This window comes from Neomonachus schauinslandi, chromosome 4 (assembly GCF_002201575.2).
Source record: "Neomonachus schauinslandi chromosome 4, ASM220157v2, whole genome shotgun sequence".
In the NCBI taxonomy this organism is placed as follows: Eukaryota; Metazoa; Chordata; class Mammalia; order Carnivora; family Phocidae; genus Neomonachus; species Neomonachus schauinslandi.
The window spans coordinates 143,937,106-143,958,643 of NC_058406.1; the positions used below are offsets into that span (position 1 = coordinate 143,937,106).

The 21,538-nt window shown below is 38.2% G+C and overlaps 1 protein-coding gene across 1 annotated transcript in view; it reads left to right on the forward strand.

Annotated features, from left to right (window-relative positions):
• Positions 1 to 9,491: 9,491 nt before the first annotated feature.
• LRRC69 (leucine rich repeat containing 69) overlaps positions 9,492 to 21,538 on the forward strand; it is a 97,163-nt gene continuing 85,116 nt past the window's right edge. Inside the window, exon 1 of the mRNA XM_021688396.1 lies at positions 9,492 to 9,674. Coding sequence (XP_021544071.1) covers positions 9,492 to 9,674 — 183 coding nt within the window. The remainder of the gene's footprint in view (positions 9,675 to 21,538) is intronic.

The window sequence follows — 21,538 nt, forward strand, 5'->3', positions numbered from 1 at the left end:
TTGTGTGTGTGTATATATATATATACCACATCTTTATCTGTTCATCTGTCGGTGGACATCTTGGCTCTTTCCATAGTTTGGCTATTGTGGACACTGCTGCTACAAACATTGGGGTGTATATACCCCTTCGGATCACTACATTTGTACCTTTGGGGGAAATACCCAGTAGTGCAATTGCTGGGTCATACGGTAGCTCTATTTTCAACTTTTTGAGGAACCTCCATACTGTTTTCCGGAGTGGTTGCACCAGCTTGCATTCCCACCAACAGTGTAGGAGGGTTCCCCTTTCTCCACATCCTCGCCAACATCTGTCGTTTCCTGACTTGTTAATTTTAGCCATTCTGACTAGTGTGAGGTGGTATCTCAATGAGGTTTTGATTTGTATTTCCCTGATGCCAAGTGATGTTGAGCACTATTTCATATGTCTGTTGGCCATTTGGATGTCTTCTTTGCAGAAATCTCTGTTCATGTCTTCTGCCCATTTCTTGACTGGATTATTTGTTCTTTGGGTGTTGAGTTTGATAAATTCTTTATAGATTTTGGATACTAGCCCTTATCTGATATGTCATTTGCAAGTATCTTCTCCCTTTGTCGGTTGTCTTTTGGTTTTTTTTTTTTTAAAGATTTTATTTATTTATTTGAGAGAGAGAGAATGAGAGAGAGCACATGAGACAGGGGAGGGTCAGAGGGAGAAGCAGACTCCCTGCCGAGCAGGGAGCCCGATGCAGGACTCGATCCAGGAACTCCAGGATCATGACCTGAGCCAAAGGCAGTCGCTTAACCAACTGAGCCACCCAGGCGCCCTGTCTTTTGGTTTTGTTGACTGTTTCCTTTGCTTTGCAAAAGCTTTTTATCTTGAAGTCCCAATAGTTCATTTTGCCCTTGCTTTCCTTGCTTTTGGCGATGTGTCTAGGAAGAAGTTGCTGCGGCTGAGGTCGAAGACGTTGCTGCCTGTGTTCTCCTTTAGGATTTTGATGGATTCCTGTCTCACATTTAGGTCTTTCATCCATTTTGAGTCTATTTTTGTGTGTGGTGTAAGGAAATAGTCCAATTTCATTCTTCTGCACATGGCTGTCCGATTTTCCCAACACCATTTGTTGAAGAGACTTTTTTCCATTGGACATTCTTTCCTGCTTTGTCGAAGATTAGTTGACCATAGAGTTGAGGGTCCATTTCTGGGCTCTCTATTCTGTTCCATTGATCTATGTGTCTGTTTTTGTGCCAGTACCATACTATCTTGATGATGACAGCTTTGTAATAGAGCTGGAAGTCCGGAATTGTGATGCCACCAGCTTTGGTTTTCTTTTTCAACATTCCTCTGGCTATTCGGGGTCTTTTCTGGTTCCATACAAATTTTAGGATTATTTGTTCCATTTCTTTGAAAAAAGTGGATGGTATTTTGATAGGGATTGCTTTAAATGTGTAGATTGCTCTAGGTAGCATAGACATTTTCACAATATTTGTTCTTCCAATCCATGAGCATGGAACGTTTTTCCATTTTTTTGTATCTTCCTCAATTTCTTTCATGAGTATTCTATAGTTTTCTGAGTACAGATTCTTTGCCTCCTTGGTTAGATTTATTCCTAGGTATCTTATGGTTTTGGGTGCAATTGTAAATGGGATTGACTCCTTAGTTTCTCTTTCTTCTGTCTTATTGTTGGTGTATAGGAATGCCACTGATTTCTGTTCATTGATTTTATATCCTGCCACTTTACTGAATTCCTATATGAGTTCTAGCAGTTTTGGGGCAGAGTCTTTTAGGTTTTCCACATAAAGTATCATATCATCTGCAAAAAGTGAGAGTTTGACTTCTTCTTTGCTGATTCAGATGCCTTTTATTTCTTTTTGTTGTCTGATTGCTGAGGCTATGACTTCTAGTACTATGTTGAATAGCAGTGGTAATAGTGGACATCTCTGGCATGTTCCTGACCTTAGGGGAAAAGCTGTCAGTATTTCCCCATTGAGAGCGATACTCGCTGTGGGTTTTTCATAGATGGCTTTTATGATATTGAGGTATGTAACCTCTATCCCTATACTGTGAAGAGTCCTAATCAAGAAAGGATGCTGTATTTTGTCAAATGCTTTTTCTGCATCTATTGAGAGGATCATATGGTTCTTGTTCTTTCTTTTATTAATGTATTGTATCACATTGATTGATTTGTGGATGTTGAATCAACCTTGCACCTCAGGAATAAATCCTACTTGGTTGCAGTGAATAATCCTTTTAATGCACTTTTGGATCCTATTGGCTAGTATTTTGGTGAGAATTTTTGCATCCATGTTCATCAGGGATATTGGCCTGTAGTTCTCCTTTTTGATGGGGTCTTTGTCTGGTTTGGGGATCAAGGTAATGCTGGCCTCATAAAGTGAGTTTGGAAGTTTTCCTTCCATTTCTATTTTTTGGAACAGTTTCAGAAGAATAGGTATTAATTCTTCTTGAAATGTTTGGTAGAATTCCCCTGGGAAGCCATCTGGCCCTGGGCTCTTGTTTGTTGGGAAATTTTTGATTATTGCTTCAATCTCCTTACTGGTTATGGGTCTGTTCAGGTTTTCTATTTCTTCCTGGTTCAGTTTTGGTAGTTATACATCTCTAGGAAACTATCCATTTCTCCCAGATTGTCCGATTCGCTGGCATAGAGCTGCTCATAATATGTTCTTATAATTGTTTGTATTTCTTTGGTGTTGGTTGTGGTCTCTCCTCTTTCATTCATGATTTTATTTATTTGGGTCCTTTCTCTTTTCTTTTTGATAAGTCTGGCCAGGGGTTTATCAATCTTATTAATTCTTTCAAAGAACAAGTTCCTAGTTTCGTTGATCTGTTCTACTGTTCTTTTGGTTTCTATTTCATTGATTTCTGCTCTGATCTTTATTATTTCTCTTCTCCTGCTGGGTTTAGGCTTTATTTGCTGTTCTTTCTCCAGCTGCTTTAGGTGTCGGGTTAGGTTGTGTATTTGAGACCTTTCTTGTTTCTTGAGAAAGGCTTGTATTGCTATATACTTTCATCTTAGGACTGCCTTTGCTGCATCCCAAAGATTTTGAACAGTTGTGTTTTCATTTTCATTGGTTTCCATGAATTTTTAAAATTCTTCTTTAATTTCCTGGTTGACCCATTCATTCTGTAGTAGGATGCTCTTTAGCCTCCATGTATTTGAGTTCTTTCCAACTTTCCTCTTGTGATTGAGTTCTAGTTTCAAAGCACTGTGGTCTGAAAATATGCAGGGAATGATTCCAATTTTGGTACCGGTTAAGACCTGATATGTGACCCAAGATGTGATCTACTCTGGAGAATGTTCCATGGGCACTAGAGAAGAATGTGTATTCTGTTCCTTTGGGATGGAATGTTCTGAATATATCTGTGAAATCCATCTGGTCCAGTGTGTCATTTAAAGCCTTTATTTCCAAAACTAATGATGTAATGTATGGTGACTAACATAACATAATTAAATAATATTTTTTAAAAAGGCCTTTATTTCCTTCTTGATCTTTTGCTTAGATGATCTGTCCATTTCAGTGAGGGGGGTGTTAGTGTCCCCTATTATTATTGTATTATTATCGATGCGTTTCTTAGATTTTGTTATTAATTGGCTTATATAATTGGCTGCTCCCATGTTAGGAGCATAGATATTTAAAATTGTTAGATCTTGTTGGATAGACCCTTTAAGTAGGATGTAGTGTCCTTCCTCATCTCTTATTATAGTCTTTGGTTTAAAATCTAATTTATCTGATATAAGGATTGCCACCCCAGCTTTCTTTTGATGTCCATTAGCATGGTAAATGGTTTTCCACCCCCTCACTTTCAATCTGAAGGTGTCTTTGGGTCTAAAATGAGTCTCTTGCAGACAGTATATCGATGGGTCTTGATTTTTTATCCAATCTGATAGCCTGTGTCTTTTGATTGGGGCATTTAGCCCATTTACATTCAGGGTAACTACTGAAAGATATGAATTTAGTGCCATAGTATTGCCTGTAAGGTGACTGTTACTGTATATTGTCTCTATTCCTTTCTGGTCTATGTTACTTTTAGGCTCTTTCTTTGCTTAGAGGACCCCTTTCAATATTTCTTGTAAGCCTGGTTTCGTGTTTGCAAATTCTTTTAGTTTTTGTTTGTCCTGGAAGCTTTTTCTCTCTCCTTCTATTTCAATGACAGCCTAGCTGGATATAGTAATCTTGGCTGCATATTTTTCTCATTTAGTGCTCTGAATATATCCTGCCAGTCCTTTCTGGCCTGCCAGGTCTCTGTGGATAGGTCTGCTGCCAATCTAATGTTTCTACCATTGTAGCTTACAGACCTCTTTTCCTGAGCTGCTTTCAGGATTTTCTCTTTGTCTCTGAGACTTGTGAGTTTTACTATTAGATGTCGGGGTGTTGACCTATTTTTATTGATTTTGAGGGGGGTTCTCTGTGCCTCCTAGATTTTGATGCCTGTTTCCTTCCCCAAATTAGGGAAGTTCTCAGCTATAATTTGCTCCAATATGCCTTCTGTCCTCCCACCCCTTCTTCTTCTGGGATCCCAATTATTCTAATGTTGTTTTGCTCTATGGTATCACTTATCTCTCGAAATCTCCCCTTGTGATCCAGTAGTTGTTTATCTCTCTTTTTCTCAGCTTCTTTATTCTCCATCATTTGGTCTTCTATGTCACTAATTCTCTCTTCTGCCTCATTTATCCTAGCAGTTAGAGCCTCCATTTCTTATTGCACCTTATTAATAGCCTTTTTGATTTCAACTTGGTTAGATTTTTGTTCTTTCATTTCTCCAGAAAGGGATACTCTAGTATCTTCTATGCTTTTTTCAAGCACAGCTAATATCTTTATAATTGTCATTCTGAACTCTAGCTCTAATTCCGACATCTTACCGATGTCCATATTGATTAGGTCCCTGATAGTCTGTACTGCCTTTTGTTCTTTTTTTTTTTTTTTTTCTGAGGTGAGTTTTTCCATCTTGTCGTTTTATCCAGAGGAAAACAGATGAATGAGAGAACAAAATGCTAAAAGGGTAACCATGACCCCAGAAAAATATACACTTCCAGAAAGTGGTCGCTTTTCTGTTCATAGAATTGCTGCTATTCTTTTCTTTGATCTCCTGTGAGTTTGTAGGTGTTCTGAATGGTTTGATAACTATCTAGCTGAATTCCTGGGACCAGACAAAATTTAGGTCTCCTACTCATCTGCCATCTTGCTCCTCCCCCCAGTAGAACTTTTTTCTTTTAATTTATTTATTTGAGAGAGAGAGAGAGAACACAAGAATGGGGAAGTGCAGAGGGAGAAGGAGAGAGAGAATCCTCAAGCAGACTCCCCCCTGCTGAGTGTAGAGCCCAATGTGGGGCTTGATTCCAGGACCCTGAGATCACAACCTGAGCCAAATCAAGAGTTGGACACTTAACTGACTGAGCCACCCAGGAGCCCCCAAATGTGACAGTATAAAATGAGAGGATGGGGGCACCAGTGGCTTAGTTGGTTAAGTGTCTGCCTCAGGTCATGGTCCCAGGGTTCTAGGATTGAGCCCCACGTCAGGCTCCCAGCTCAGTAGGGAGTCTGCTTGTCTCTCTGCACCACCCTCACATGCGCTCATGCTCTCTCTTGCTCTTGCTGCCTCTCTCAAATAAATAAAATCTTTAAAAAATAAGAGGAAAGGATGAACCCTCATACACTGCTGATAGGAATGTAAACTGATGCAGCCACTTTGGGAAACAGTCTGGCAGTTCCTTAAAAGTACCCTATGATGTAGCAATTCCTCTCCTAGGTAGATACTCAAGAAAATTTACATAAATGTCCATAGCATCGTTTGTAATAGCCAAAAAGTAGAAACAACCTAAATTTCCATCAAATGATAAATTGATTCAAAAAAAGTATTAGAGCCATATGATGAACATCTTTAGGTGATAAAAAGGAATGAAGTAGTGGTACATGCTATAACATGGATGAACCTTGGAAACACTGAGTGAAAGACAGTCACCAAAGACCACATGTTGTATGATCCCATCTATATAAAATGTCCAAAATAGGCCAATTTATAGAGATAGAAAGGAGATCAGTGGCTGCCTAGGGCTGGAGTGGATGGGAAGAATGGGAGGGTGATAGCTAAAGGACACAGGGTTTCTTTTTCAGCAATGAGAGTTCTAAAATTGATTGTGGTGATGATTGCACAACTTGATGAATATATTTAAACCACTGCATTGCACACTTTAAATGGATGAATTGTGTGGAACATGAATTACAAATCAGAGTTGTTACCAAAAAAGGAGAAAAATGAAAAGAGGTCTTTGGTGTCTTGAGCTTCTATGGACAAGCACTCTGAGAAAATTTAGCAAACAAGGGCAATGTTTTATGAAAAAGTAAAGATAATTCAGGAGCCCAGATAGGAGACCAAAAGCCAGCCCAGGCAGTTGGACTGAACATTAATCAAGGATCTGACAACACATACCTAGTTAAGTTCCAGAATGGCTACAAACCAAGGCTTCCTTGTACCTCTCATTTTCCCCTTTTTTGAGTGGCATTGTCTATTGCCTGTCCTACATTTCACCTCACCCATTGTTAAATTCTGGGTATGTGAGGACAAGATAACTTGTCTCTTTAGTTCATAGGTCTTCAGATCAAGATGAACTGTCCTTGAAATGGACTCAAGGAAGATGACAAGATTCTGGAATCTGATGCTCTAAATGGATGAAACTTTTGGAGAATGGGGATCTTGGAAGAAAGTCTATTTTGTGTGTTAAAGGAATATAAATAACTCATGGCCAGGGGCTGGACTGTGGTGAGTTTTAAGACATGTCCACTTACCACTGAGAGGTGATTCATCTTCTTTTGAATATGGGCTGTTCTGAGTAACTTGCTTCTAATGAATAGAATGTGGCAGAAGTGATGCTACATGATAGTGAAGCTAGGTCATGAAGTGATATGGCTTCCATTTCACTTTCTCTCTTGGGATGCTCACCCATAGAACTAAGCTACCATGTTGGGAGGAAGCTCAAGCCACCTTGGATGGGCTGCATGGAGGTGTTCTGGCTGACTGCCCAAAAGTCGCAGCACCTACCACCAGATATAAGTGAATGAGCCTTTAGATGATTTCCACCTCAGCCTTTGAGCCATCCCAGCAGTTGCCAAGAGCAACACTGACAAGCTTTCTCCACTGAGCCCTGCCCATATTGCAGATTTGTGAATAAAATAAATGTCTTAAGCCATGTTTTACATTGGTTTGTTACCCAGCAATAGATAACTGAAACAGGTAGTATTAGTAGGACTGACTGATGTTGGAAGTAAGAGAAAAGGAGGAGTCAAGAATGTTTACCAGATTTTCTAGGTTAAGCAAATTAATATGAAGCAGTATTAGCTTGAAGTGGTCTGTTTACCTGTTACCTGGCAGTAACAAATTACCAGTATTTGGATAGTGTCAGCTGGGGTACTGGCTGCACACAGTTACTTCAGAGGAGATGAGTGTCCATGAGGTTTCTTTTTTAAAGCCTGTGATCAGTTTGTTTAGATAGTTACAGCATGATTGTTCTTAAGAAACTAAAACAGTATCAGAGTAAAGAAGCTGGAAGATAGGTTTGGAAGAGATAAGACAAAGCACAGTGACTGAGTAGCTGAAAAATGATTTTATTCTAGCAACTGTAAGTCACTATTAATCAGCACCTCTTGTTTTACTATTATGATGGTACTGATGTACATACTACTCTTCATAAATTTAATGATGATTCTTTAGGACTATATATATACATATATATAGGAATATATATATTTATGTAACATATAACATATATATAAAACATATAACATATAACACACACACAATCCCAAATGCCTCCAAGCCTCAAACTGACTCATAAGTTCTAATAGTAATCAAATCAAATAGGTTTCAGCTCCACCTCATTCCTGTTATTTTTGTCTTGTCCTAACCTTTTATTTGAATAATGAGAATAATATAATGAACCCATATATACCCATCACTGAGCATCAATAAGTTTGATGTTTCTCCACTCACTTGCCCTCCCCCGCAGTATTTTAAAGAAAATTCAAGACATTATGTCATTTCACCTGCAAATTTCATATGCATTTCCTGATGTTAAGTACATTTTAAAAAACACTACCAGCACACCATTATCACACATAACAGAATTAGCAATTCCTATCATCTAATATCCTGTCCGTGATCACATTTCCCCAGTTGACTCCATAATATTTTTATTCAAATCAGGATCCAAACAAGGTCCACATATTGCATTTGGCTGTAATTTTTCTTGTCTCATTTATTTCCTGTTTCTCCTTTTTATTAATGCCATTGATTTGTTGGTTGAACCTTTTATCTATTCTGCAGAATTTCTCATGTTCTGGATTTGGCTCACTGCTTCCCTGACATGAAGTTAGCTTGTTTTCTAGTCCTCATATTTTCTGTAAATGGCAGCTAGATCTGGACACATGATTACGTTCAGATTTAATTTTTAGGCAAGAATATTTCATAAGTGGTGCTGTGTGCTTTTTTTATAGCATCACATCATGAGACTTAAAACATGTGGTGGTCTCAATTTTAATGATGCTAAAACTGATTTTTAAGTTATTAGCCTGATTTCTTACTTATAAATTTCTCATCAATCTCTTACCTAATTCTCTTAGCATCCAATTATGATTTTTGTGAGATCTGTTCTTTTATTTGGATTTGCAAAAATAGTGATTTTTCTAAATCTATTTTTCCTTCCTCATTTATTAGCTTTTATTTTTTCTTTGAGTAGGAACTTTATTAACCCTTAAGTTACACTAAAATGCACTTGTAGTGGAAAAGCAGAATAAACGCTTCATTTTTTTTCCTTTATCAATTTTCAGACTTATGAGTTCCTTAGCAATCCCTTTGTAATCAATGAGTTTCTTTTATTTTTAAAATACCATTATGAACGCTTAGGTTTTAATGTATTTTCTTTTTTTTTTTTTAAATATTTTATTTATTTATTTGAGAGAGACAGAGATAGTGAGAGAGAGCTCGAGCAGGAAGGAGGGGGAGAAGCAGGCTTCCCACGGAGCAGGGAGCCGGATACGGGGCTCGATCCCAGGATCCTGGGATCATGACCTGAGCCGAAGGCAGAGGCTTAACCATCTGAGCCACCCAGGCGCCCCGGTTTTAATGTATTTTCACATGTTTGATTCTAGATTATTCTTTCTGATCCTCAAATTTCCCGGTTTAGACCAATGGGAACCTCTGGAAGTTGGTTTTTGTGTCCTTTTGATGTGTGATCTCATTAGTCTGATAACTTCTATGTCTCTGGCATAAGATATCCTAGGCTCCTCTTGTACATTTCCTGCTCCAAATCTGGAATCAGCTATTTCCTCTCCCTACGTTTTTCACAGGAAACACTCTGATGCCTCCTGTCCTCGACATGGTAGATCTCAGAATGTTTTTGTTTCCATGACACACCAATTCTGTAATTAGAGGTTCTAAAGAGGCACAATAAGTAACTTAATCCCTCGCAATTACCTTCTCTCTCATCTATTTCTCTTATAAGCCCATGACTGAAAGGTTGTTAGTAAGAGCATTGAAGGGTGGTGAAAACACTAAGATCGTTACCTTGAATGGGAAGAAGATAACAAAGATGCCCTCAACATTAGATAAATTGCCTGGCCTGAAGACTCTGGATCTTCAGAATAACCAAATACCCAAGGTGTGCCCTGAGATAAGCACCTTGACCCAGGTAAGGAATAGCATATCATTTTGGATTGAGGTTGGAAAATAGGAAGAGAGAAAAGAGGTGAGAGAAAAATAAGCCTTTGATCTCTGCAGACAGCTCCCGGGAGACTTACTGTGGAGTGTTGTTGGAGAGGCATCAAAAAGCTCTCTCCCTTAGGGGATTACATATGGTAGGGGAGAAGACGTTTCAACTTATTTGTGTGCACATCTGGAATCAGAGGATTAGGTCTCTGCCACACTCATCTTTCTGGAGGCTGTCATCTGGAAAAGGGATGAGAGCCTGGAACTGCTTGCCTACCTTGGGGGCTCCATCTGGAAGTGGGATTGAGGATCACCGAGATGTGGTTCACCCTGGAGACTATCCTGAAGCTTTACATATGGAATGAAGATAGTTTTTGGATGTAGCAAGGGGGTTCCTTTTCAATTTCCTAGAGCAGGCTGAATTTTGAAATGGGAGTGTTGGCAGGGAATGGGAAGGAAGAAACATTCATTTCTTCTGAAGCAGGCTTTAAAAGAAGGTTAGTATTTTAAATAAAGAATACCCTTCTGAAAGAGCAACAGTTGACATGAATGAATCCCAGATGCTTGTGTTAAACATTTCTGCCCAACAATGTGAAACCTCAGCGGCTAAAAATCTTGACGTTAGGAGAAAGCAAGGGATATTAATTTTGCAGTTTTCTTTTTATTTGCTTCTAAACTGTCACCAAACACTAGAAGAACCTATAAACAGTAAAGTCATTGCAGTTCATTGGTTTTGAGTTCAGAGTTACCAAAAAAAAAAAAAAAACAAAACTATTTTCTTACCTTCACCTACCTCATTTCCTTTTAGATTCACAAAATTTTTTGAACTTGTAATCTGTGGCCAAGTCTTTTAAAAAAATAGGGCAATACTCACAAACTCCTCCTTTTAATGGTAACTTCCAATAGTGCATATATGGTTACAGAAAAAAGATTTGGACTTTTCTAATAGAATAGAGGAGTTTCTATGCAAAAGGATTTAGGATTTGACTGAGTCATGACCTGATTTTCTCCCCCCACTTGATTTTTTTTTCCATTAAAGTAACACAATGCATTGTTTTAAGATAATCAAATATTACCAAAGGCTTATAATAAAAAGATACTATCTTCTGTCCCACCCTCCCTCACCCCCAAAACTGATCTCCATGTATAAACATTTTTCACTCATCTTTTTTTCCTTGATTTTTCTGTTTTAGATATCACTCTTCTTCATTCTTCCAAATACTATTAATATACTTAGTTTCTCCATAGTTGTCTTTTAAACTTAATATTACTACACCTTCATTTCTTCTCTTCCCAACTGCAGTCTCTTTTTAGTCCCCACTTTGTAAGATGACCGTGTCAGCATCTCTAATCCACTTCAGCTCTCCTTCCCTCCTCCTCACCAAAAATTTTAAACTTGTTACTTTTATAAGATGTATACCATTTACACTGTATTCAGTTATAACTGTGGTTAAATATTTTGTCTCTTGGGGAATTCTAAGATGTATATCATTCATTAAATATCATTTATGCAGAGTTAATTAATGTATTATGATTATATTTTCTTCCTTATATCCCATTTCTGTTCCCTTGGAGTTTCCAGTTGCCTTTCTTTTATTCTTGTGTCTTTTGCCTTTGGCATGGCCTCATTTTATTTCGAACTGGATTATGTTACATATTCTATCAAATGTGCTTTTTCCTTGAGTGACATCCCCCCAGGGGCCTCCATCCTCCTGCTCCAGTTGAAGCTGATTACTGTGTAGGTTTGCTGGATAATGTTAGGCTAGGTGGCTCTCCTGAATTGGACCCATTGTTTCCTCTGGCCCATATTTTCCTCTTTCTTGGTTTCCTTTCTTATTTTGTAAGAGTAAGTCTCCAGATGCCATCCTCGTCTGGGTATGTGGTAGTTCAATTTTTTTCAACTCTTTCATGTCTAAAAATGTGTATTCTTCCTTCATGTTTTGTCAATAGCTATTTAGTAAAAAAAAAATTAAAGACTGTAAAATATATTTCCTCAGGGAAAAAAAGCCTGAGTCTGATTATCCTTACTTTGTCTTCTTCTCATGGCTCCCCCAGTACTTTCCTCCCTATCCTTCTATTTAGGAGAGCCCTTAAATTTTGACTTCTGTTTGCTCACAACTTCCTTAAATAGGGAGGTGGCTAAGCTCAGCCCTTAGTTTTAAAGACAAATTCATCTGATTTAGAAAGTAGACTTGTTGTGGTCTACCTTTAAAGTGCTTTACAAGTCAGATTCAGGCTAATGGCATAGCTGTTTAGCTGTTCATGAACTAGCAATTTTTCTCATATAGAGTCTCCCTAGTTGTGGAATTTTGAAAAAAGTCAATCTCCCCTTTATAATGGGAGTTGTAGACATAGCTCAAATAAAATGTGCTAGAAGCCTTCAAAAGATATAGATTGTTCATATGGTTCAGAAATGCTGCACAGTCATTCCCATAGTTTCTAACAGAAAGGACAGATGATAGTTTCAGAAAAGAGAGAGCTAAGAGGGGCTTCTCGCCCTGGAGGAATGTTTGGGAGACCTGGATATCTGAACTGGTTCAGCCACGTACCAGCTAAATAAAAGGGGCTTAATCCCCCCGGGTCTCAATTTCTGCCTTCATTTACTCCATCCACACGTAAGTATTGAGCACCATCTGTGTCTTAGGCACTAGGAACTGGTGATTGAGTAACAGATGAAAATCCCTGCCTTCATGGAGCTTCAAACCAACAAGCAAAACAAACAGGATGTGAGGCAGTGATCAGTGCTAAGAAGACAGTAGAGAAGGCAGGCAGGACATGTTGTGGCATTCGAGCTGAAAAGTCGAGGAATGATCTAAGCCACAAAGTGTCTTTGTGATCTTTATAACCTGGTGATATGTATATCATAGTTCTAAGATCATCATTCTTATTCTCATCATTTTCTATAAAATCCCTGAATGTATTTTTCAAGAGTTAGTTTGGACTCTTTCTTGTATTGCCTCAAATCCTACATTTTATGAGTAATTATTAAAAGTATCCCCCTACCACATTTTTGGGGGGTCTATACTGTGCTTGCCTTTTGGACTAGCCTTTTTCTAAATCATTGTAGGAAGTCCAGTTTGCCCCAATATTCTGATTTTTGGTCATATTTTCTAAAAAATATTAAAATGGTCTTGATATTTTTTAAGTTCCTAAAGCAAAAATAATACTTTTAAATTTCAGCACTCATAAAATGGTATCAAATAGAATAACAACATCAATCATTTCTTGAGAGCCACGCACAATGCTAGGAATTCTGTTCATTTTCAAGGAAGTTATTACCCTCCTATTGTTAATAAAATGTATGTATGGTTCAGTAAGAGGTTAAATCACTTGTCAAGGTCACTCAACCAGTGAATACATCTATAAAATGAAGTCTCTTTCAAGGTTGCTTTCAGCTCTGTTTCATTAGTTATATACTTAATGTGAACTTTACCAGGGCATGGTATTTCAACTTGTAGTTCCTAAAAACAAAAACTGGGTTGCCTAAAGAGAGCAGGTTTGAATGCTACATGGGTCATCCCCACTTACCATTTCTTTACATATGCATTCTTTTTTTTTTTTAAAGATTATTTATTTATTTATTTGAGAGAGAGAGAATGAGAGAGAGAGAGAGCATGAGAGGGAGGAGGGTCAGAGGGAGAAGCAGACTCCTCGCTGAGCAAGGAGCCCGATGCGGGACTCGATCCAGGGACTCCAGGATCATGACCTGAGCCGAAGGCAGTTGCTTAACCAACTGAGCCACCCAGGCGCCCTACATATGCATTCTTTTAACAAACATTTACAATTCATCTTCCTGTGTCTGTGGTGGTCCCAAGGATACAAATGTGAAAAACACATGGACCCTATCTTTTTGTTTGAGGATTAAGTTAAATGTTAATATATGTAAAGCTCAATGCCTGGCACATAAGAAATTTTCAAAGTTATAATTGCTATTATGATTACTATTACCATGGTAGTGTAACTGGCAACAAGCATAAAATGGGAGGAGGTTCTTTAGAAAATACAGATCCTACTTCTTCTTTCTTTGTTTATTTGACTAGTGAAATTTGGGGAAATTTTAATCACTTCTAATGACATGAAAAAAATGAGTTAATGCCCTGTAATTTAGAGTGAATGCATTTGGTCTGTGACTGATGAAGGGCTGGGATAGCAACAATTTTCAAAGAAGCACTTTGTAACTCTTGAGGGTGGAGATCTTGTTTTGTCCCCAGTGCCTGGCACCTAGTAAACCATATAATGTGGACTTGAGTGGAATGGGATGGAAGCCATTTTCAGAGTCCAACTTAGCCAAACACAACATTATCATAATTATGGCATCATCTAGGAGCAAAGTCCTTTCATAGGCAAATCAGCCATAGTTTTAAAATCCCCAGAGAAACAAATAACTATCATCTCTATTCGTGTGTAGCATTGTTAACACGCCTCATACGGTCCAATGGTAGTACAATAATGTTCCCCTTATGAGGCTCACATGTGTGACCGCCCAGAAATAAGATACGGTCTACCAAAGCTTTTTATTTGACCATAAACAATTGACAGTAAATAAGGCCAATCTTAAGCAGAGTTGGGTAGTTTGTAAATTTGTTATTGTGTTTTTAGTCTCTCCTTTTCTTATATTTACTGTCCTTCTCATTGATCCCTAACACAATCAACTTCCTTTCTTCCTCTCTCTCTCCCTCCCTTGCTTGCTCGTTTGCTTCCTTCCTTCCATTCGTCCTTTCTTCCCATGTTCAGCAAATAGTTAAGTGTGCCTGCAGTGGATGAGGCACTCTGATAGATTTTGGCAATATAAAAAAGAACAAAAATATCCATGTGTTCCTATTCTCAGGTTTGGTGGGGAAAGGCAATCAAATAGAGGTAAAATTACAATTGTGAAAAGTACCATGAAGGAGAATTACACTGTGCTATGAGCATCTCTAGTCAGAGAGGTAAGAGAAGGTGGTCCTGAGAAGTGCAACAGAGTGAAGATCTGGAGGATGAGTTATGCAGAGGAACACAAGAGGGACAGCACATGCAAACACTTCCTTTTCTCCCTCCTTTGGGGTTCCAGGTCTCACTCTAGAAGCCTCAAGAAACAGTAGGGAACTGATGTCATCTGTACTGTTTGTCAGCCGTACTGTCCTTTCTTCTGTCCTTACCACTGGAAATCTCTTCTTCCTCCATCAAGTAGTGCCTCTGTTTTCTAAGCCTGGCTTTCCTATCAAACAGGGATTTATTATCCTGCTTTACTCTATCCTGTCCAGGTACACAGGCCCCTAGGGAGTTCCTTCTCTCCAAGCTCCTTTATTCTTCCTTTGCCTCCACCTCTCTGCTCAAGCCTGTGTTAAGCCTCTTGCACCCTTTCTGGAACTTGAGCTTTCTCCACTAGCTGGCAGTCAGGTGTCCAGAAGAGGCTCAACCCTCTTCTCTCACTTGCTGGCTAGGTGATGGGAAATAGCTCACATTATCTCTCTATGCCCTGCTTGCCTTATCTCTAAAACATGCTTCATTATTCTTAGCACCTAATGTTGCTGTCAACAATACCTTGTATAGAATGCCTTGACATCCTGGTTACTCGGAAAATTGTAGCCCCTACCCTCATTCAAACATCCAAATGCTTCATTCTTCCAAACACTTTGGGTTTTACATTTTAACTGAATGTCAGTTTTGTCTTGTAATTCCTCTTTTCTGACAATTCGAAACTCTTGTTTCTTCAGTATTCTTAAGAAGCTTCTGACAGGATGCTAACAGGTAATACTTTGTTCATGATTTTACTGTGAATGCCAATCAGAGAGTCTTTCTTATAATGAGTGAGTAGGACTTGCCAATTCCATGACACTGGGTTTCAAGTTGGGGGTCTAAGGGGACAGTGCTTAAAGGTTGCAGGTATCTCTATAGAGATTAGATGGTATGCTGGACTTTGGAACCTTTGCCTCTCTTTCCAATGAAATTACAATTGTTTTGAGAAATCTGACTTTATATATTAAGAAGATATGCAAATTTAAATAATAGTTTTGAAATCTGCAAAATTATTCAAATAAGCAAAGTCAGGAATAGCTGGACTTAGAAAAAACCATTTTACAATTGTATTAAACTGTGGTTTTATTTTATTTATTTATTTTTTAAAGATTTTAATTTATTTATTTGACAGAGAGAGAGAGACAGTGAGAAAGGGAACACAGCAGGGGGATTGGGAGAGGGAGAAGCAGGTTTCCTGCTGAGCAGGGAGCCCGATGCGGGGCTCGATCCCAGGACCCTGGGACAATGACCTGAGCCGAAGACAGACGCATAACGACTGAGCCACCCAGGCACCCCTAAAGTGTGATTTTAAATATGCCACAGATTCCTTAAAAAAATTTTAAAAAGGCATTTATAAGAATTAGCAGATTGAGCCATAATGCTACCCTCCCTGATACACCTTGGTCATATACATGCTAATTAAAAAATGTAAAAATCCCGTTAGTCTTCTCTCATTAATTTGATTCAATTATTTTTTATTAAATAGTTTACAGAACCTAACATTATATTATGTATTATTTAGGTATAGTGAATGGGAATATTCACTGTCCTTAAAGAATTTCAGGATTAATAGTCACATACTAGCTAAAACATATACATATATATGTTATAGGCAAATGATCTAACAGCTTATTCCAAAATGGTATCATCAAGCATGATTTAGTTCAAAAAGATGTCCAGATAAAATGGACATTTGAACTTTTTAAAATGATTTATTTATTTATTTTTAGAGGGGGAGGGGCAGAGGAAGAGGGAGAGAGAGTCTTGAGCAGACTCTGTGTCTTGTAATTCCTCTTTTCTGACATGAGTGACCAGGGCTCAATCTCACGACCCTGAGATCTCCACCCTGAGATCATGACCGAGCAGAAACCAAGAGTCAGAGGCTTAACTGACTGTGCCACCCAGGTGCCCCTGAACTCATTTTTTTACACTTTTAAAAATGTTTTTATCCAAGTTAGTCATAGATATCATTTTAAAAATCAAATAAGCAATTGAAAGACACAATAAATAGCAGAGAGTTTACAGTGGCAATTAATAGTGACAAGCACAGCTTAATTAAATGTTAGAAGTTGCCTGGTGCAAGTTCCAGGCATACATCTGACAGGCGGGCTCTATGCCAAATTGAGTATAGGGTTAGTGAGAATGAGCAGATGGTTAGAATAAAGAAAACATGCAGTCCTCAGAAGGAAGTATATCAAGTTGGGAAGATTGGAGCTGACTGCACTCCATAGATACTTGATTAAAAAAAAATGATGTGGAGCCATAATGAGTATTTCACAGGGTGAACCATTAGGTTGCAGAAATGATCTAAGCAGGCAGCATTCAACTAATGTTTACTGAGCAACAATTATGTTCCAGACACTGTTCTTTGAATGCTAGGTGAACCACATAGAGACCCCACTTAATAGTAGAGGTAATATATATGCATAAATCACTACAATATAAAGCAGAAGATAATAATTGGTCATAGAAAGTACACAGGGCCATGCAACTACAAAAGGAAGGTGGCTTCCTGAAGAAGGAGGTATATGCCAAGGAGGAGCAGTAAATACAGAAACCTATCCTAATAACTGGAGAACTAAGGTAAAGTGATAGTTTAATGGAAACAGAATCCTGGAACACATTATCACTAGACACAATAAAAAAATTTTCCCAGCAAAATTAACAAGTTAACAGAAGTCATTATTCTGTGGCCAAAATTTTTCTCTTCTCTGAAAACGTCATTGAAAAGTGGCTCTGAGAGAACAGAATGGTGCATACCAGAGGCTGGGGGGTGGGGGAATTGGGGTTACCTTGTTTAAAGGTACAAACTAGGAACTAGTAGATAAGTAAGTCCTGCACAGCATAGTGATTATAGTCAATAATAACTGTTTTAAAAACTACAAAGTTGCTAAGAGACTAGATCTTAATTGTTCCTAGCACAAAAGAAAAGAGATGACAATTATGTGATAGAGGTGGCAGATAAGGTTATGGTGGTAATCGTTCTGCAGTATATATATGTATCAAATCAACACACTGTGTGCCTTGAACTTACAAAATATTATAGGCCAATTATATTTCAACTTTAAAAAGTGGCTTTGAACTTAGAAATGTTTGAAAAAATGAGTTAGAAATCATGAAGAAAACAGTTTTAACCATGAGACTCTTAATGAGAGAGAAGAAGCTGAGGGTTGATGGAGGGAGGTGGCTGTGGGGATGGGCCAAATGGGTGATGGGCATTAAGGACAGCACTTGTTACGATGAGCACTGGGTGTTGTATGTAAGTGATGAATCATTAAATTCTACTCCTGAAACCAATATTACATTATATGTTAACTAACTAGAATTTAAATAAAAATTTGAAGAAATTAAAAAAAAATTAAAACAGGTGGAAAATTTGAAAACTGAATGGAAGTGTCAACTTATATATATGAAGCACCTACTGAAGTTCTAGCACCATGCATGTCCAACATTTTGTACTATGGTCTTCTTCTGGATCTAAAAGATTATAGTTAACATTTCACAGTATCTGCTATTTTCCAGGCACTTTATTGTATTGTCTGTAATCCATAAGATGGCTCTGAAAAGTAGACACTAGTATCCCCATATTTTTAAAGTAATATCTACCCCCAACATGGGCTTGAACTCACAACCCTAAGATCAAGAGTTGCATGCTCTACTGACTGAGCCAGCCAGGCACCCTATCCCCATTAAAAACAAACAAAAAAACCAAAAAAACCCTGACACTTAGGAATTGGACTTGCCCAAGAAGCTAGTACATTGCAGAGCAGATGGTCTCCAAATCCTGTGCTTTGCCCACTGTGCAATACTGACTAAAGAGTGTACAAGGAATGTACAAGGCTACCTGGCACAGTGTTTGGCACAAATAAAATTCTGTTTAGGTGTTAGTCATTAGTATTATCATTAATAAGTCAATCGGTACTTTTTCTTCTCAAATTTCTTGGCTTCTTCTCTCCTATTTATACAAAGATTGCTACACATTAAACCTGGATTCCATAATCCAGAGTCATTGGTGACACTGAGATGCCTACCTCACATCCAAGCTGTAAGAGGAAACACATCCATCTATTTTGAGGTGGGCCACAGACAGGCTGTAACTTAGAGGTATGAATAAGCCTATCGAATAAATCAAATCAAATTTAGGAAAAGTTGGGCTAGATAGACACTGTTTGGGACAAGTATACCAAGATGCAGAAAATGTAATAGGGATACTGAAAACATTTAGGACATTATTGGGTAGGGCGATTCCTTGTGGACTGGTTATTTAGGCAGCCGTTTATATATAATATAGTAGGCCTGGATAAAGGGAATTTAAATACTCTTTATACACATCCGATTCTCTACATTCTTTGGCTATGTAATGCTATAGGCAGGCAGTAATGATCACCAGTTTTAGGGTGACTGCAATGAGATACAGCTGAAAAAGATGCATCTAAAAGGAATTTTGAGACTAAGAGTGGTGACTGATTGAATTTGGGTGTAGAGAGAGAAAGAAGTTCTAGGTGATTCCAAAGTTTGGCCACAAGAGGTGATAGGATTAGAAGAATGGTGGGTGCATTAACCAAAGTGGGGATGGAAAAAACAGATCTTGTATGCCCAGTGACATTGTCCAGTTTTAGGCTTTGAATTTAGAGTGACAAGAGTGACAACATCACGTTAACTTGAGAGATCTTTTGAGTCAAAACCAACAAGATTCAATTTTTGCAGGGATACTGTAAATTCCTACATTTAAGAAAATAATTCAACTGCACAAGTCCAGGATGTGGGTTATCTCCTTCACAGTTACCTCTTTGGCAGTGGGTTTTTTATGGCCACACACAAAATCAATTATGCAACAATAATATGCCCTGCTGCTGAAAGATTGCATGCCATGTTGGGCTGCATTAATATAAGTGCAGTCATCTGCCCGAGGGAGATTCTGTGGTCTCACCAGCATCTATGCTATGAGATCACATTTCCTGTCTCACCCTAGGCGCCATGTTTCCAGAGAGGGGTGCTTATAAAAATGAGAGAGTGACCAGGACAGTGAGAGGTCTGGAAATTATGTCCTGAGGGAAATGGTTAAGGAAGAATGGAACAAATTCAGAGGGACTATGATAGCAATCTTCAGATATTTGAAAGATTATTATGTGGCAGAGAGGAGGGGGAATAAAGCTGTTTTTTTTATGATTGCCATGGGAAGAATTAGATAGAAGTTATAGAGAGGCTGACAAACAAAAAAAAATATGAATAAATAAGTAAATAACACTTCCTAAGAAATAAAAGAGCTACCAATTACCAAGTGTGTACATGAGGGCTGCCCATTTGCATTTTATCTGCTGCACTAGGTGACTTATACAAGTTCTTCCTGATTTTAAGATGCGATAATTTCCTGGTTATGGGACCATGAAAAACCATTTTGTAGAGATGGTGTCTTTCAATCAATGGCAATATGCTAGTTTCCAAAGGACAGAAGAGTTATATTCTGAATATGCCAACAGAAACTTCATTATAGATAATTATTGAAGTAACAGAAGTTTCAAACTTATCCAGTAGCTGTCTCTTATATGACTAAAGGCCTCCCCTCAGGAACTATCCATAACCATAGTGTTACTAGTGAAACACTGTATGTGCTCTTTCTGGATGCCTGGTATTTTTGAGACCCTTTGTGAATGGAATAACATTTGTAACAACCTTGGCAAGGCATCTGAAATAGTTCATCTCAAACAACTTGTTAAGGCATCCCAGTTAGCTCACCTCAAACATCACCTTCCCAGAGAGGTGTTCTCTAGTGACCCAATCTGGCCTTGAGTCCCTTCCTTCCTTCTTTCTTTCCTTCCTTCCTTCTTTCTTCCTTTCTTCCTTTCCTTCCTTCCTGAATCTTCTTTTAGTTACCCTACTCTATCAAGAATAATTCTGGTTCCATTCACTTCATCTTAGTTTTAACTTTAGAATCGTATAAATCTTGAGATTTTCAGTTGAGCCCTCTTCATCTTCTATATGTCGTTGTCTTGGTGTTGAGCTCAGAATTTCACATGGTAGCCTTTTCTAGCCAAAGGGCCATGTATTTAATGTGTCATCCAAAGCTGGTGCCTTTTCCTGGGTCATCTATCCATTTTATAACATCTTCTTTGGAGCCTTTTGATCAGAAAACCAGTTATGGCTATCAGCCACCCTATCACATTTGCCCAGATTGCTCTTCAAAATTACATTTCTTCAAACTTCATACATCTCCCCCTCCAAGCAGATGGTTTTGTTTCATATTTCATTGAAAAAAAAAACAAACAGATACTATCAGTCAGGAACTTCCTCAGCTTTCTATCACCAAATCCATCCACGGCCCTGATCTGCATGTGCTTTCTTCAACTTCCTTCCTACAACCTCAGTGAAGAGTCCCTACTCTTATGCAGAGCCAGCACCCACTTACACTTTGGACTATATCCTCTCTCATTTTCTAAAGGATTTTGATTCTGAAATGATCCCTCTCCTTATATCATTAGTGTCTCATTCTCTGCAGAATTATTTCCATTAGCATGTAAATATAAGCTGTACTATCTTTTATTTTCAAAGAAAAACCCTCCAGCTGCCTGCTAATTTTCTAAGATCTCTTCATAGCCAAAGTTCCTAAAAGAATTGTCTATTACCCATTATCTTCACTTTTCCACATTTTCTCCCTAACCCACTTCAATCAGTTTCTTCCCCAACACTTCACCCCTATTGCCAAGGTCACAAATGGTTTTCATGTTGCTAAATCCAGTGGTTATATCTGTGCTTTTATTTTACTTAACTTTCCCCTGGGATATGGCCTGCATCTTCTTTTAAAAAATAGCTTTCTTTTCCTTTTCTTTCCCCTTGGCTTCTGTTACACTA